General features: G+C 45.8%; 2 protein-coding genes across 4 annotated transcripts; one reads left to right on the top strand and one right to left on the bottom strand.

Annotated features, from left to right (window-relative positions):
* The first annotated feature begins 291 nt into the window (after positions 1-291).
* LOC143477449 (T-lymphocyte activation antigen CD80) lies at positions 292-8,394 on the top strand. Of its 3 annotated transcripts, none has more exons than XM_076976017.1 (8): positions 292-361; positions 741-897; positions 1,779-1,822; positions 2,761-3,087; positions 3,652-3,948; positions 4,673-4,795; positions 5,051-5,081; positions 5,173-8,394. In XM_076976017.1, the coding sequence occupies exons 2-8, from the start codon at positions 881-883 to the stop codon at positions 5,201-5,203; spliced, it is 870 nt and encodes a 289-aa protein (XP_076832132.1). In that variant the 5' UTR covers positions 292-361; positions 741-880; the 3' UTR covers positions 5,204-8,394. The 3 variants fall into 3 exon arrangements, with proteins under 3 accessions (XP_076832132.1, XP_076832134.1, XP_076832133.1); XM_076976019.1 differs by having other exon boundaries at positions 324-361; positions 826-897; XM_076976018.1 differs by lacking the exon at positions 292-361 and adding an exon at positions 371-390.
* A 273-nt stretch (positions 8,395-8,667) lies between these two features.
* Positions 8,668-14,911, bottom strand: fzd4 (frizzled class receptor 4). Its single transcript, XM_076976016.1, has 2 exons — positions 14,258-14,911; positions 8,668-11,548 (listed from the first exon to the last, which is right to left on the bottom strand). The coding sequence occupies exons 1-2, from the start codon at positions 14,513-14,515 to the stop codon at positions 10,214-10,216; spliced, it is 1,593 nt and encodes a 530-aa protein (XP_076832131.1). The 5' UTR covers positions 14,516-14,911; the 3' UTR covers positions 8,668-10,213.
* Between the last annotated feature and the right edge of the window lie 1,308 nt (positions 14,912-16,219).

Genomic DNA, 16,219 nt, shown 5'->3' on the forward strand with positions numbered 1-16,219 from the left:
GCACAACTCTGAATAGTGTGATTCCATTTATTAGGAGGAACTTTTTCTTTGCAACCAAACAAAATGCTTTGGAACGAACCATGTTAGATGCCTGAACCAAAGAAACTTGTTTAACTTGATTATGTTTGGCAAAAAAGGCAAACTGATCTATAATTATAATAGTTTCACCATGTTCTATTAAACTATTCTCAGATTGTCAGTAAAGTCATTGCAGATAGTTCTTTCATCCGGAAAGATGCTCCTCCCCTCTTCCCACACACTCTCTCTCTCTCTCTCACTCTCTCTGTATTAGAAGTGTTCAGTACATTCATGTTCCCATTTCAACGCATCTCATTTTTGAGGAAACATCGCATGGTCACTGGTAGGACTGCTCCTTACACACAAGCTACGGTTAGGACTTGGACTAAAACCCTAGAGTTTATCACATAGAATATTAAAGGACGAGACTCTAAAAAGTGTTATGTGGCTCTGGTATTTTAGGACACTTTATGATACTTTTTTGTGCTGCATTGTCATTCTTAATACATTTAAGACATTGCTGGAATTCCTGTAGAAAGCTTGTTTCTCTGAAAGGAATTAACATGAGAGAGATGGTGGACAATACATTTTAATTGCGATCTTTCTCTCTCTCTCTCTCTGTGTGTGTGTGTGTGTGTGTGTGTGTGTGTGTGTGTGTGTGTGTGTGTGTGTGTGTGTGTGTGTGTGTGTGTGTGTGTGTGTGTGTGTGTGTGTGTGTACAGAGCGGGAGGACAACAATGCTGTGGATTCCCTATGACCTCATTCCTGCCAGAAACTAAATGAACTCTCTCTCTCTCTCTCTCGGAGGCGTAGTTCCCCGTTTCGGTCTCTTATCTGAAGTCTCGCTCGGCTACTTAGCACGATGTTACGCAGCTACCTGTGAGTAAATTACAACTTTATACTTCTGTTTGTGGTAAATCTGACAACTCAAGAGCATAATAACAATAACATGAAATTGCGTTAAGCGTATAAATAATGTTTAATTGCACGAAACCATGTAATTCGCACGAGAAAAGAAAATACTGTGTTATCAGGAAGATTTCCACACAGAAACGGTAGTTACGGAAAAGAAATTAGTTAGAATCGTCGGGTCATTAATTTCACTTACCCCCATAACACGTACGTTACCGATCTGGACAATAACGGAGAGTGTGTGAGTCATGTAACGAAACCACGGGAGAGAGAAGCCTTCTCTTCCTCTCGTTTATTCTTTTCTCTCACACACCCACATGCACATAAAGAGATTTCTGAAACTAGAAATAACGATATCACATCGTCTGTGCAAAACGGTTCTATATTAATAATAATTCTGTAACTTTCACACCCGGAGTGAAAGCCGGGTTATATGTCGTTCCTCTTCCCGTAGTGTCATTCCGCAGCTTGTAAACATTGTGGGCATACGGGTTCGATGACATGTCGAAGATAGTGATCCAAACGTTAATGAGTCGATAAAATGTGTCTGTAGCCTTCCTGTCACTGACATACTTACATAATAGTATTGGGATGTCATGCTTACTGGAGTCGAGAAAGCGGAAATAAAGCCTCGTCCTTTCAAACACGCCGTCCCCAAAACGCAAGTGCGTTAACGGATACCTGGAAGTCCAGTATTTTAACGTCGGATTAGTGCTGCCCAAACACGAGTGTGTCACGGGAACCTTGCGGAAGTTGACGTCAAAGAGTGTCTGAAGGAGTGTAAACACGTGTTAGCCTGTTCACACTGATTTATATGCACCTTTTATTTGTTTATTTGTTCATGTCAGATTTCTCCTGGGATTCATCTCAGCGGTGCTGGCGTTGAACTCCGGTAAGACTCATATACTCATATACTCACATCCTTCAGCCTATAATTAGCTGGAGGCTGTATCATAAATCAGGGCTTTCCCCTGCGAACTGGATAATTAAAACCGAAATGCAAGATCCCCCAGTTGAAAAATTATTTTTTGTTAACACATTAGATTAACCTTATGTAGGATTTTCTATAATGTAACTACGCGTATTAGCTACAATACAATTCGTTGTGCACAGAAACCCTCCGGAGTGTTGCGTGTCTCTGAGATTGTGATGTGATCCTGAAGGTTCATGTATGGGACGTGAGTGTCAGGACGTTTTCAAATGGTTTTAATAGTTAAATCTACTTAGTCAAACAGTATAATATGAGACAACCAACAAGCTTGTGGGCAGGTCATATAGAAATGTCCACATTCACACCAGCAAGATATAAGACATGACTAGAAACATACACTACAAACATATATGATTCTGAGGGTGTTCTAGCTGACATTCTAAATAATGCAAAGACGAATGAGTTGCAACTTCCAGGCCACCAACAGTCGTTCTAATCCACTAGATTAGTGTGTGTGTGTGTGTGTGTGTGTGTGTGTGTGTGTGTGTGAGTGTGTGTGTGTGTGTGTGTGTGTGTGTGTGTGTGTGTGTGTGTGTGTGTGTGTGTGTGTGTGTGTAACAGCATGATCAGGAGAATGTGTACAGTATGGATGTGAGTGCATGTGTGTAAGTGTGCTGAAGGTGTGTTGAGTGTGTTGCAGCAATGTCAGGGGCTGCAGCTCGGTGTGTGTAGCAGCGTTGTCAGCGGTGTATCATGTACAGGTGCATGTGTTGCGTGTCTGTGGGACTGATTGTGTGTAACATGGGAGAGCATCCTGCACTCCGGTGAGCCGTCCAACTGCAGGTTTCTGTGAAGTGCCTCCATTTTTGACCTGATTTCTCCCTGTCGTTTGTGTCCAGACGATGGCGTTCCGACCCTGAACGTGATGGGGGTTTTTGGAGGGAGTGTCCATCTGCGTTGCAAGTTCAATAAAAATGAAACGTTTATGCGGATATACTTCCAGAAGGTGGTTCAGAGTTCGACACCTGAAATCTTCATCAATGGTTATTACGAGAACACAAAACTGGACGTTCACCCGGCGTACGTGAACAGGACTCGTGTGGATGTACAGCAGATATCCATGGAGCTGTCTCAGCTCTCACTCAACGACACGGGCATGTACCGCTGCATCGTCTTCAGGAAGAATTACGAAATATATAAGACAGAGTTTAATCTCACAGTTACAGGTACAGAGCGTGTATGTGCATTCACACACACACACACACACACACACACACACACACACACACACACACACACTGACGCACGCACACACATGCACAGACAAACACGGACACACACACACACACACACACACACACACACACACACACCTCATATACAGACTTTCTCATATAGCACAAAACACCCTGTTTTTTTCTGGTTTGTTATACTTTTGTTCATATTTCTGGCAGGGTGTAAGAAATGTGTTCAAGCACTTTTGAGAACCTGTGTGCCCTCACGCGATCTTGATTGTCACATAGACAGCACAGCTTTGCTTACACCTGTTTCAAACAAATGACTTGACAAATCAAAAACAACAAATTAAAAAATAAGCACCTATGAACAATGTCAAGTTAAGGTTAGGGTTATTTTATTACACTATCACATGGGTCAAGGTATCTTGTGTGTGTGTGTGGGGGGGGTGGTGGTGGTGTGCGAGTGTGTGAGTGTGCGTGTGAGGAAGTGAAACGCTAACTGCTCTTCGGAATTTTCTCACTGCGTCAAGTGTTCGCTCTGACTGTTTTCAGGCCGCTACAGTGTGCCAGTGATCACCCAGGGGCCCTGCAGCCCCACCGACCCTTCTGACACTGTGCCAAGCTGCACGGTCACCTGCTGGTCATCAGGCGGATACCCTCAGAGCAAAGTGAACTGGACCATGGATGGTGGAGGCCACGGCATCGTTATAAGGGAAGCGAGCCACAGATTTGAGCGTGACCAGCACACTGGCCTGTGGAACGTGTCCCAGAATGCCACGGTGAACTGCACTGAGCTGATCAACATCACCTGCACTGTAGGGGGCGCTGTGTCCTCCCCCTTTCCCTTATGTACGTACAACGCCCTCACAGCTTCCGCACAAAAGGCCTCAGCATAGTTTTCGTGGAGACGTTTGTCATCGGCAAGCAGCGCGATGCAATAGCGAAGGAAGCCAGCGATCGGTTTTCATTCACCGCGTCATGACAGCTGGGCGTACTCCGCGGACGAAAACACTCGAAAAACAAAATGAAAAAACTGAAAGTAATTCGATGAATTGTAATCTCACGAAGGAGCATTTGGTATCGTGCTGCCTTCACGAAAGTCTTCTCCAGAATAAGTGTGCTGAGGCCTTGGCCTTGTCTGGTGCAGTGCAGACACTCTGTTCACCTCTCCTGGCAGGACTGCATCCAGAACCCTCTGTCCTAGCCTACTGTGTGTCCTAGCCTACTGTGTGTACTAGCCTACTGTGTGTCCTAGCCTACTGTGTGTACTAGCCTACTGTGTGTACTAGCCTACTGTGTGTCCTATCCTACTGTGTGTACTAGCCTACTGTGTGTCCTAGCCTACTATGTGTACTAGCCTACTGTGTGTACTAGCCTACTGTGTGTCCTATCCTACTGTGTGTACTAGCCTACTGTGTGTACTAGCCTACTGTGTGTCCTATCCTACTGTGTGTACTAGCCTACTGTGTGTCCTAGCCTACTGTGTGTCCTAGCCTACTATGTGTACTAGCCTACTGTTTGTACTAGCCTACTTGTGTACTAGCCTACTGAAGTGTGTTTGTGTTCTCGACAGGTGTTCACCGTCCACCCCCTGTGGATTTGATTGTGATTATCGCCAGTGTTGTAGTGCTTCTCCCCGTGATCATCATTGCCATTGTTTGTACAGTGAAGATGTACCACAGACCACAGCACCAAGGTACGGCTCCACACGCTGACGGCACTCTCTGATGTTTCTTAAATTCTCCCAAACATGCTCAAATTGTCAAAGGTTCTCACACACGTGTCAAAAGCTCACGTGTGCTCTTTCATCATGCGCGTGCGCTTCAACACGCTCTTGCGCATCTTGCATTAAGATAAAGTGCACACCTGTGATTACACAGACGGACTAACCACTCCGTTTCTCTGTCATCCCTCCCTCTACCTCACTCCTTCTTTTCACTCTGCTCTTCAGCGGTGCAAGGTTTTGAAGCGCATCCATTAAAGTGAGTATCTGTTCTTCTCGCAAGCACTCTGCTGTGATCTCGCACTCGGGGAACGGCATGCTGACCAGGCCACGTGTTTTTCTCCAATCAGCCCTCCCAATTTGCAGGGTCAGATTGGCTGAGGTCAGCCAATTAGAACCTAGTACATTCAGAAGGTTCTGAAGAACCTGGAGATACCGAGGACTTGCACAAGTTCTAGAGATCAGCGCGCGTGTGCTGTACGGATTACAGTGAGTGCGTGAACTGTTCTGAGTTGACCGAAGGACAATGCCAGCGACTGATGCTGTTTGCACGCCGGACGAACAAGATCACAGCGGGATTTCGGCTACTCTGTGTAGCCTGCTGGGAAACGGCACCAGAGCTGGATCATCTCATACAGAATTTGGTTTGAAATTATTATTATTTTTTAAACACTGCAAGATCACTGGAAGGTATTGTTGTTGGGGTACTACAATTTGAACTGGTTACCTCTTGCTTGACTGCAGTCCAATATAGATGCTTAAGTGGATATTCCTGAGGTTTCAAGTCCTTTGAAGGCTGTGTAGCTGAGAAGTTTCCTCCAGGGCACACATCCAGATTATTTTAGCAACCCCTCACTGTCCCCTGGCTGCACTGACACAATGTCAAGCACTTTCATGAAAACGTGTTATCTTTACTTATCTCAGGGGAAGCAATGTCAGTATAGAATGTTTTAAAAAACATTTTAACTTGTTTGTGAGTAAAAATGTGAAGTTGACTTTCAAAACAAGCAGATAAAATGTTGTTTGCTTACTTTCATACCACTATTATATAGTGGCCATAGCTGTTTTTTTTTTTTTAGGCAACAGGCAATACCGTTACTTTAGTTTTCTGAAGCTGTACTAAGCACTGTTTTAGAGCAAAAACAATCAGTATATCTTGAAAGATTCTCAAGGGCAACATAATAAATGTCAAATGTCACATTCCTAATGCATCCCAAATAAGTTCATGGGGTTGTTCCCTCAAAATGAGGCTTAAGCCAATCGAGATTTGCTTCCCTAACTAAAAGAGGTGGACCATACAGTACAGTTTATGCAGAATATTTATGTCATGAGTGTTTTTGAGTGTGTAAATTTCACATTCATCATAAGAGCTGTTATTACATAATGAGAGCTGTTATGAATGCACTTCCAAAATGATCGGTATATGATTTCTGGTTATGTTTGGCCTCAGGAACATCCCTATTCGGTTTCCAGCAGACGTCTGTCATTACAGAGCACATCCTCTTTCCTTGGTGATACGTTTTTTCCACTTAAACTATTTTTTACCACTTTTACCACAAACAAAAAAGCTTTTCTTTAAGATGCAATGCCACTGCTGAGCAGTGATACTAACCTAAATATTGCACTGGTTTGCCATACTATACGTCTGGAGTGTTTCTAGAATGTTTCTAGAATGTTCCTCTGCATTCCCGCTGGTTGATTGGATTTGTAAGGGTTTGGTTGTTCTGAAACGGTTTGAAGCCAGGGTTAGGGTCTTTTTGGTGTTGGGAAGATGCAATTAAGTCCTCAGTGAGATTTTCTTTGTGTGAATAAGCAAATAAGTTATGTCCAGATAAGCTCTTTATAATATTCTCAAAAGTTCATAAGAGTTGCAGTTATCTGATAATAGTCATATGGGATGGTAATACATATAGCATACATGGTATCAAACACGACAGTCAGGTACAGCCACCTGTGATTTCCCATGCAACAGCACTCAGTCTCTTAATGGATAACCCAGTGGTCTCGGTAGATTGTACCTAATGTGTGAATTACCCGTCAGCTCTTAGAGGGTATACGTTATGTTCTATTCATCCTGGATTTCCTGGATTAACTTAATGATGTTAAGTTATTTTAACCATATTATATTGATGATAATGTGGCTATGAATATTTAATAATAACAATAATAAAAATGTAAAAATCAATAAACAAATATATAAACCTGAATGAAAGACTATTGTACTGCTCCAGACAGGAGTATGTTAGAGTATGTTGAGTAGATTTTAATGTTGTCAATGTGTTGAACTTCCGTTAATGTTATCCACTCTCAACTTAGTTCTATACCTCCCAGTATTCACTCATGACCGATTCAGCACTATTTCAACATCTCAATGTATGGTCATGACATATATTCATTACACTCTGTAATCACACTGCCTTTTGGGGTCTTCAGATTATGTCAGTGCTTTCTGTCTAGTCTTGTTTCTCCCTCCTACTTTAGTCCAAACGGTCTAAATGTTAAATCAGTATCAGCATAGTGCATCATGAAATCAACATAGAACATGCACTGGCTGGATGTGTTTGACTCTGTATGCTCACCTGTCTGTATATGTCACCGTCATTCTAATGTCAGATTTTATTATGCAGACATACAGAGAACCATGGGCACAAATTAAATATGTTCACTTCAGTTTAAATTCAACTAAATTTTTAGCTGTTGTTTCTCAGATTTGCTCTACGTAGTTTAAAATGTTTGTCAAATTCCCCTGAGAATGAGACAACACCAATTTTTGGAATTTTCCCTGTAAATAAATGTGTGGACACGGTTCCAAGAAAGAATGTTCTAGAGTATTTATTAGGGATTCCCAGTTATAAATAATTGTAGTTTTGACTATTTGTGTCCTTAAATTTTAACGAATCCTGCCGTTCCTTGTACACCTGTCCAACTGCTCATTAACGCAAAGGTCAAATCAGCCAATCACATGACAGCAACTGAATGCATTTAGCTATTTAGACTTGGCAAAACGATCTGCTGCAGTCCAAACTGAGTTTCAGAATGGGCAAAACAGTTTATTTAAGTGACTTTGAACGTGGCATGGTTGTTGGAGCCAGACAGGCTGGTCTAAGTATTTCATAAACTGCTCATCTACTGGGATTTTCACGCACAACCATCTCTAGGGTTTACATAGAATTCTCCAAAAAAGAGAAAATATCCAGTGAGCAGCTGTTCATTGTACTCGAATGGCCTCCACAGTCACCAGATCTCGGTCCAATAGAATGAGAGATTTGCATCATGGATGTGCAGCCAACAAATCTGTAACAACTGTGTCATACTATCACGTCAATATGGACCAGACTGGAATGTTTCCAGTACCTTGTTGAATCTATGCCATGATTCTGTGTGTGAATCTATGTGTGTGCTTTCGCATGTGTCCGTGTATGCGTGTATGTTCATCCGTGTTATTCCCCTGTCCATGGTCTCATTAACGTTATATGTTGCTCGTGTTTGTAGTCGGTCTGTATTTACGTGTTGGCTGTGTTGTTGTCTTTTGTCAGCCGGTGTTTCCGACTTGTCATGATGGTTTTGCATTGCGTGTCTGTTGTAATTAAGTAAATCGTTAAAAGACGCTACGACGGCATCCTGCTCCGTCCCTCATAATCGGTACAGTGTTCTTAATGTGTTATTCGTTCAGATAGCGTTCTTGAGACTCCATGCTCATATGCTCAGTGACACATTCATTACTCTCTGTGTTATCTGTTGTTGGTTTAATCATTGTTAGCAAATTGATTCTCTAAATTCTCTAGATTATTAACACCACCCCACCCACACACACCCACACACACACACTGCACGCACAGACCCCGCACATTGAAAACCAAAGTTTAATATCTCTTCATTTGGTACAAAAGCATCCTTAAATAACAAGCTTGTTTTTTAGATTTTGTTGGAAGTTTTTACAAAGATAAATTAGCATTTTATAATACATTAATGACAACAAATAAAAACTACAAACCCTAGTTCCTGTACATATTAACGCAGGAGCACTTCATGACGTTTAGGGTAATGTGGGTACCACCAGCATACTTGTCTGAGGCACTTCAGAAATGTGTAAAAATAGAAATTCTTCAGAGGTCTATACATTCACTTTCTCCTGCCATTGATTGTCGTGCAAGAATTTAGCAACCTAAATAAGTCTGACTCATTACATCTTAACAGTGTGTGAAATGTGTGCGTGATGTAGGTGCATGATGTGTGTGGATCTGTGTGAGGAGTGTAGGTGTGTGTGTGTGTGTGTGTGTGTAACAGCGTATTTGTTCAAAATAACATAGCTTTGTCTTATCAAAAAAAAAAAAACAAAAATACAACAGTAAATATTTTAAGATTCATGTGAATAGAAAATGGTGGATTCCTGCTAACCATATTTCAGATTTTTGGACATCAGGTCCAACTTTAGATCTGTTTCCACACAGCATTCCAGAACAGGAGCTCACAGGAACCAGACTACTTCTGGCTTGTTCATGGCAGCCCTCCTCAACTAAGAGGCTTTGTGAACACCTCCCTGAACCTGGACCAGAGTAGCAGAACACCAAAATGTTCAACTCTGCGGGGTTCTCCAGAACTATATTGAGGAGTGTAGCAAACCTAGTGGTGCTGCTTAATCCTAACCCACTAAGATCCTAGCTGCCAGTCCAGAGGTCCACTGAAGGACATACAGAAAAAAAAATCACTTAGACAGCTGTGTTTCAACGCGAGGTAAACTGTGCGGTTCGCTGAGGTGTGGAAAAAAAACTACATTTCCCAGGTGTCTTTGCTGCAGTACAGCTACCATAGTGCAAAAGCAGCAGAAGCAATCCATCTTGGCCTGAATATCCACAGGACAGAACCACGCCTGCTACTTCATGCCACAACACTACTGCAGAATCAGCCTTTGCTACTTCCTGTGGTGCAACTACTGCAGAACTAGCGTTGGAACTTCCTGCCGTAACACTAACGCAGAAGCGGCCCTGTTTGCTTCCTGCTGTAACCGTACGGCAAGAGCAGGCTGGCTGTAACGCTACATTGTCATGGCCCAACGCCCTGGGATTGTGCTGTGTCACCATCCAGTGTAATATCATCTGGTGAAGCTTCTCCACATAAAATGATTGAGGAGCTGATAGTGCTACGTGAGTCTGTGTCCTGAGAGAGGGAGTACGGGAGGGGTTGGGGTTGGGGTTGTGGCTGCAGGAACAGAAATGTCCACAAGGTGGAGCTGTTGTTCTTCTCGTTTCCCTCCCTCTTTCCATTCTCTTTCACTCCTGTGTCACATTCTCCTTCTTCCTCTCAGCTGCTGTTTTGGTTTGCCTCCTGGACCCCTTTCCTCTTTCCTCCATTTTATTTATTTTATTCCCTGTCCCCTCTTTTTTTCCTCGATCACACCACGGTCTCGCTGCCCTTGCCGGCTTTGCCCCAGCCGTCGCCGGCCTGGTTGCCACGCGCACTCCTGCGGGAGTGGAGGAGGCGGAGCGAGCACCGTTGCCAGGTGTGTAGCGTCTTGGCTGACCACACCCACATTCCGCTGGTGATTCCCACCAGCAGCGACATGAAGACGCGCAGCAGTTCGACGGCTACGTACGAGTCGCGCGGCGTCTGCTGGAAGTCGGCCCAGTTGGAGATCTGGTAGAAGTAGCAGGCGATGACGCAGGAGGCGGGAACGGTGTAGAGCACGGAGAAGACGCCGATCTTCACCATCAGCCTCTCCAGCTTGTCCGTCTTGGTGCCGTCCTTCTGCAGGTTGGAGCGGATCTTGAAGAGCGCCACCAGCCCCGCGGCGATGAACAGCGTCCCGATCACCAGGTACGTGAACAGCGGCGCCACCACGAATCCCGTCAGCGCGTCCAGGTTCTGGTTGCCCACGTAGCAGAGTCCGGCGAGGTCGTCGGCGTCCACCAGACGCATGATGAGCACCACGATGGTCTTGACGGCGGGGATCGCCCAGGCGGCGATGTGGAAGTAGGAGCTGTGCATCTCGATGGCCTCATGGCCCCACTTCAGCCCGGCGGCCAGGAACCAGGTGAGCGTGAGTATCACCCACCAGATGGAGCTGGCCATGCCGAAGAAGTAGGCCAGCAGGAAGACCACGGCGCACCCCGTGTTCTTCAGCCCCTCCTGGGCCAGGACGGGCACGCTGGCGTCGTCCATGTCGCAGGAGATTCGCTCGCGGCCCGCCGTCAACCGGACCAGGTACGCCACGCTGTAGACGTTGTAGCACATGCTGAGGAACATGATGGGCCTCTCGGGGTAGGCGAATCGGCCCGAGTCCAGCAGGAACGTCAGCACGGTGAAGGAGGTGGAGACGAAGCAAAGCACCGCCCACACCGCCATCCACACGTCGGCGAAGAGCTTGGCCCGGCGCTGGTGCAGCCCGGCCTCGTAGCCGCACTGCAGCGCGCAGGCCTCGCTGCGCTTCACCCACACGTAGCGGTCGGTGGCTCCGCCCGCCAGCTCGGCGCAGTCCTCCTCCTGCGGGTGGAGGGGACGCGGGTGCAGCGGGCCGTCGTCCTCCGGCGGGCCCTCCATGCACATGTGGTTCTGGTCGTTGGTGGGCGGGAACAGGCTGCAGTTAAGGAGGTCGGGCCAGGTGAAGCCGAACTCCTGCAGTACGGGCAGGCAGCGGTTCCTCACCGACTGGCACATGCTGCCACACGGCCCGATGGTCACCGGAACCTTCTCGGTGCACATGGGGGCGTACACGGAGCACAGGAAGAACTGAGGAGGGAGAGAGAGGGAGAGATGGGGAGGAGAGAGAAAGAGAAAAAAGAAAGTTCTGGTCACCATTTACAGCATGGACAAATGTTTCACATTTCTCCGATATTCCAGTAAATTGGCCCATGTAACAGAACCAAGCGGTGACAAGCGATGACACTAAGTGGATTTATGCACAGACCTCTGGGATTGTGGTACAACACATCTGCAGTGTTAACAAACACATGGACAGTGGGAACGTGCACAGGGCAAAGTCACTAATCACTACTGCATGTCTGCTGCTGTGGTGCAGGTGACACCGCAGAGTCTGATCCAATCTGACTCAGTCCCTGTCATGTCTGATCTGATCTGACTCAGCCCCAATCATGTCTGATCTGATCTGGTCAGCCCCAGTCATGTCTGATCCGATCTGACTCAGTCCCTGTCATGTCTGATCCAATCTGACTCAGTCCCTGTCATGTCTGATCTGATCTGACACGGCCCTAGTCATGTCTGACCTGATCTGACACGGCCCCAGTCATGTCTGATCTGATCTGAAGTCAGTCCCAGTCATGTCTGATCTGAAGTCAGTCCCAGTCATGTCTGATCAGATCTGACTCAGCCCCAATCATGTCTGATCTGATCTGACACGGCCCCAGTCATGTCTGATCTGATCTGACTCAGCCCCAATCATGTCTGATCTGATCTGACACGGCCCCAGTCATGTCTGATCTCATCTGATACGGCCCCAGTCATGTCTGATCTGATCTGACTCAGCCCCAATCATGTCTGATCTCATCTGACACAGCCCCAGTCATGTCTGATCTGATCTGACTCAGCCCCAATCATGTCTGATCTGATCTGAAGTCAGCCCCAGTCATGTCTGATCTGATCTGACTCTGATCTGACCAAGTGACTGATGTTAATATGGAACTCCTGTCTCGTATGTCACACCCAATATGTTATATTATTGGTTCTACAAACAGTGGAGGCTCTTCCTGTTCCTCTGATGGTCTGACTGCACATGGGCCCTTTTCTGTCCAACGGCCCCCAGGGTGCCCTGAAGCCCAAGGACCGTTCAGTAGAACAGGGGAGACCTTTGGACAATGATGGCAAAGACAGCAACAGTGCGGCGAGCACTGTAGGTGTGTTTTGTGGAGACCTCCTCAAAATACATCCCTGCTTCTGAGAAATAAACTGAATAAATGTTATGCTGCCTGTAACATAATAATTATTGTTTTGTGCTGGATCCATTTCTGAGATATTATAATACTGTATTATAATAACTTACTAAAGTATGATAATTTTATATATTATATATTTCCATGACTGAGAGTAAACGTGCATACTACCATCGCAGTGCAGTTGTATATCTGTGTAGTGACACTGGTGTAGAATTATACCAGTGTAGAGTTACACCAGTGCAGTGGTATAGCTGTGCAGTGTTAGAATCGTAGTCAGAATTGGAACCAATGTAAAATTATTCCACATCCATTTTAAACCCAATCCAATACTGTTACTTGTTTCTGACCTAAATCAACACCTTAAGTGAGCCTCACAGGCGTTATTTCACTGCCCTGAAACGTCTCGCGGAGGGCATCAACTGGCAGAGTCCGCACGCTGAGAACAGTGTGTCCTGAGGTTAAGAGTTCATAACAAATATCAGAAGTTCTGACCTTTGTGGATGTACATGTGGTAAAGTCAGCTCGCCTGCAGCGTGCACTAACGTAATGCAGCGCAGAGACTGGTGAGATGTTCAGGTATGTACCAGCCTGGACACAGTTCTACAGCTGAAGCAGACGCCTTAACTGCTTTTAAACCAAAATATAGGTATAGTAGTAAGCTAGTCAGCTGTACTGTGATAAGAAATAAGACAATTTACTATATTCCGATATTTAATTAGGGTGCAGTGTTAAGAGTGTTGAAGCGTATGTACTGTATGTATGCGCACGTGCGCCAGCTGTTACGAATCGCTCTTTGCTGAGTGAGAGGCCGTATATGTAAGCAGAAGCACTATGTATACTTTTGTGTTTAGTCTTTGTGTATGTGTGTGTGTGTGTGTGTGTGTGTGTGTGTGTGTGTGTGTGTGTGTGTGTGTGTGTGTGTGTGTGTGTGTGTGTGTGTCTGCGCCCGCCCGCCCGCTATGGTAGTTTAATGAGACTGAAATGACGAGAGGAAATGTCGGATTTTCGCTGCGGTCATTCCCGAACACATTCCAACCGCTGAAGGAAATTATAACGTAAACTCTTAGATAGTCCAAATCTACAACCAAAACTACATCCAACTAAGTACTGGACTGATATCAGGAAGATCACTCAACTGTCTCAACTTCACTTGTCCCCTGAACAAGTAAAATACCGAAGTACAGTAGGCTATATTGTTACATGTCATCTCCTTCGCAAGATCCAAGAAATGACTACAGAATCTTTTCTAAGAGACTTTTATATATTTTTTATGTTTTCTATCTATCTATCTATCTATCTATCTATCTATCTATCTATCTATCTATCTATCTATCTATCTATCTATCTATCTATCTATCTATCTATCTCTCACACACACACACACACACACACACACACACACACACACACACACACACACACACACACACCACCCAGCCTGCTGACCGCTTCGTAATTTCTAAGTTTTACACCCCACATTCCAGGCGACGGTGGGAGCTCGTGCGGGCTGCGGTGTACAGTATCGCCCGCGAGACGCGCTCGCGCTCACCTTCAGCTGGCTCGAGCAGCCGTACTGTATGAGCGGAGTGAACGTCGTGAGCTGCAGTTCCGCGTCCGACTGCAGGACGTTCCCCACGAGATTCGGCATCTTGGTGACATTATATCCCAAATCCTGACACATTGAAATCCGGATCGGGTCGCACGTCATTTCGTCCTCGTCCCCGAAAGCGCGTGCGAAACCCAAGTACCGACTCCACACGATTAAGTGAATGAGAAGCGCGAGACCAAACGGGGAACGTAAACTCATTCTGCAGGTCCCGTGCAAAATCCAGAAGAAAAAAATGAGGATCAATTTCCAAACGGTACTGATGCCTTAGATGGGAATTCGGTCTTCAAAAGCAAAAAGCAATAATATAAATAATCAAACTTTCCCTGATTTTTGCCAGAAGGGAGGGAAACTTCAGGTTCGTTCTCAAACCCGGTTACAGTCCGAAAGTACAGTGCCGCGGTCCACGGACCCGCAGACCTTTTTCAAAACGTAACCCACGAGTGGGGCTAGTCCTGTCTCAACCCCCCTCCAAGCGCTATGATGAATGCGGGTTCGGGAGGTTGCTGCAACTCCGACTCGTGGACCTTCGTCCGGATCGCCTGGGTTTCACGGTGTCCCGGATGGCTGGACAGTCGCGCGGGTTCTGGACAGCCCTGGGCTGCCCGCTTTGGTATAGACTAAGCAGGGACTAAATTAGCCAATGACAGACGAGCCCATGTCGAGTAAGGGCGGCGTCTCCGCAGCCCATAATAGATCAGAACTTCTCACAATGGGGGGAGAGAGCCTGAAAACCAACCCTAATAGTGAGAGATGCTTCTTGTACCTCAGATACATATTTCCAAGCGGCAATGAAACTGCATTAAAATTCTATGTAGGGTATGAAAACAATATTTAGAAATGATGCAGTTGTTCACGTAACTGTAAACGCCAGTTCTCGCATTATTTTAACGTGCATGCAAGCTTGAGGAATTTGCAAGAACTTAAGCAACGGGGGCTGAAAAATCTTTTATTCTTTTGACAATCAGTGATCCTAAGAGCCACTGGATAGCGCGAGTGGGCGGAGGCGTTGTAGGAATGCAAAGTCTTTGTTTTTGTTTACGTTTGTTCCAGGAACTCCGGGGCAGGTTCTGATCCGACCGCAGATAGCTGCAGGTCGCGCGAGCCTCTTAAAGAAACCGCGGAGGAGCCGCGCGACGAGCAGATTTGCGTCTCGAAAGGCAGAATCAAGGATCAATATCTGCCTCAGTTGACTTGCGTGTTTAAAACAGGATGGCGTAACAAAAGCGTGGCGACGTGGAACGAAGATTACTAGCTAAAAACCGACCCCCCCCGGTCCGAGTCAGAGCCCGACTCCTCATCCGCCGCCCCGTGACCCGCAGAGCCAGAGGTCGCAGTAATTAGCGGGTTCAGGCAGACCCTGCTTGAGGCAGGGCGCGAGGGGCCCTGGAGTACAAAGCAGTTGTATACCCCATGGAGGCATAGAAAACCTCATCACCGAGAGGTGTCTGCTGGTGATCTAGTTCCAACTGCTCAAGTCCTTACTGGTGGTGCTAGATTTTGTGCTGGTGATGTGCTTAAGAAATACCCATAGATAACAGTGATAACCCAACATACAGTTTGTCTGTCTGTCTCTCTCTCTCTCTCTCTCTCTCTCTCTCTCTCTCTCTGAGTGTCTAAATTGATTTATTATTTGTTTTTGGTAATGGTAATTTGTTAATTTCTCTCTCTCTCTCTCTCTCTCTCTCTCTCTCTCTCTCTCTCTGTCCCCTCCTCTCTGTCTATTTCTTTCTCATATGTACATAGAGACCTGTGAAACCCTGTTGTATTCAGGAGTGCTACATGGACTTCACAAAGACGTTGTGCGCTGATGGCCGTCCAAGTGTGTAGTGTGTAGTGTGTAGTGTTCCTCTGCAGCTGCTGATGTAATCAAAGTGGAATTAAAGATGTTTGAATCAGCAGGAT

Source organism: Brachyhypopomus gauderio, chromosome 16 (assembly GCF_052324685.1).
Source record: "Brachyhypopomus gauderio isolate BG-103 chromosome 16, BGAUD_0.2, whole genome shotgun sequence".
Classification (NCBI taxonomy): Eukaryota; Metazoa; Chordata; class Actinopteri; order Gymnotiformes; family Hypopomidae; genus Brachyhypopomus; species Brachyhypopomus gauderio.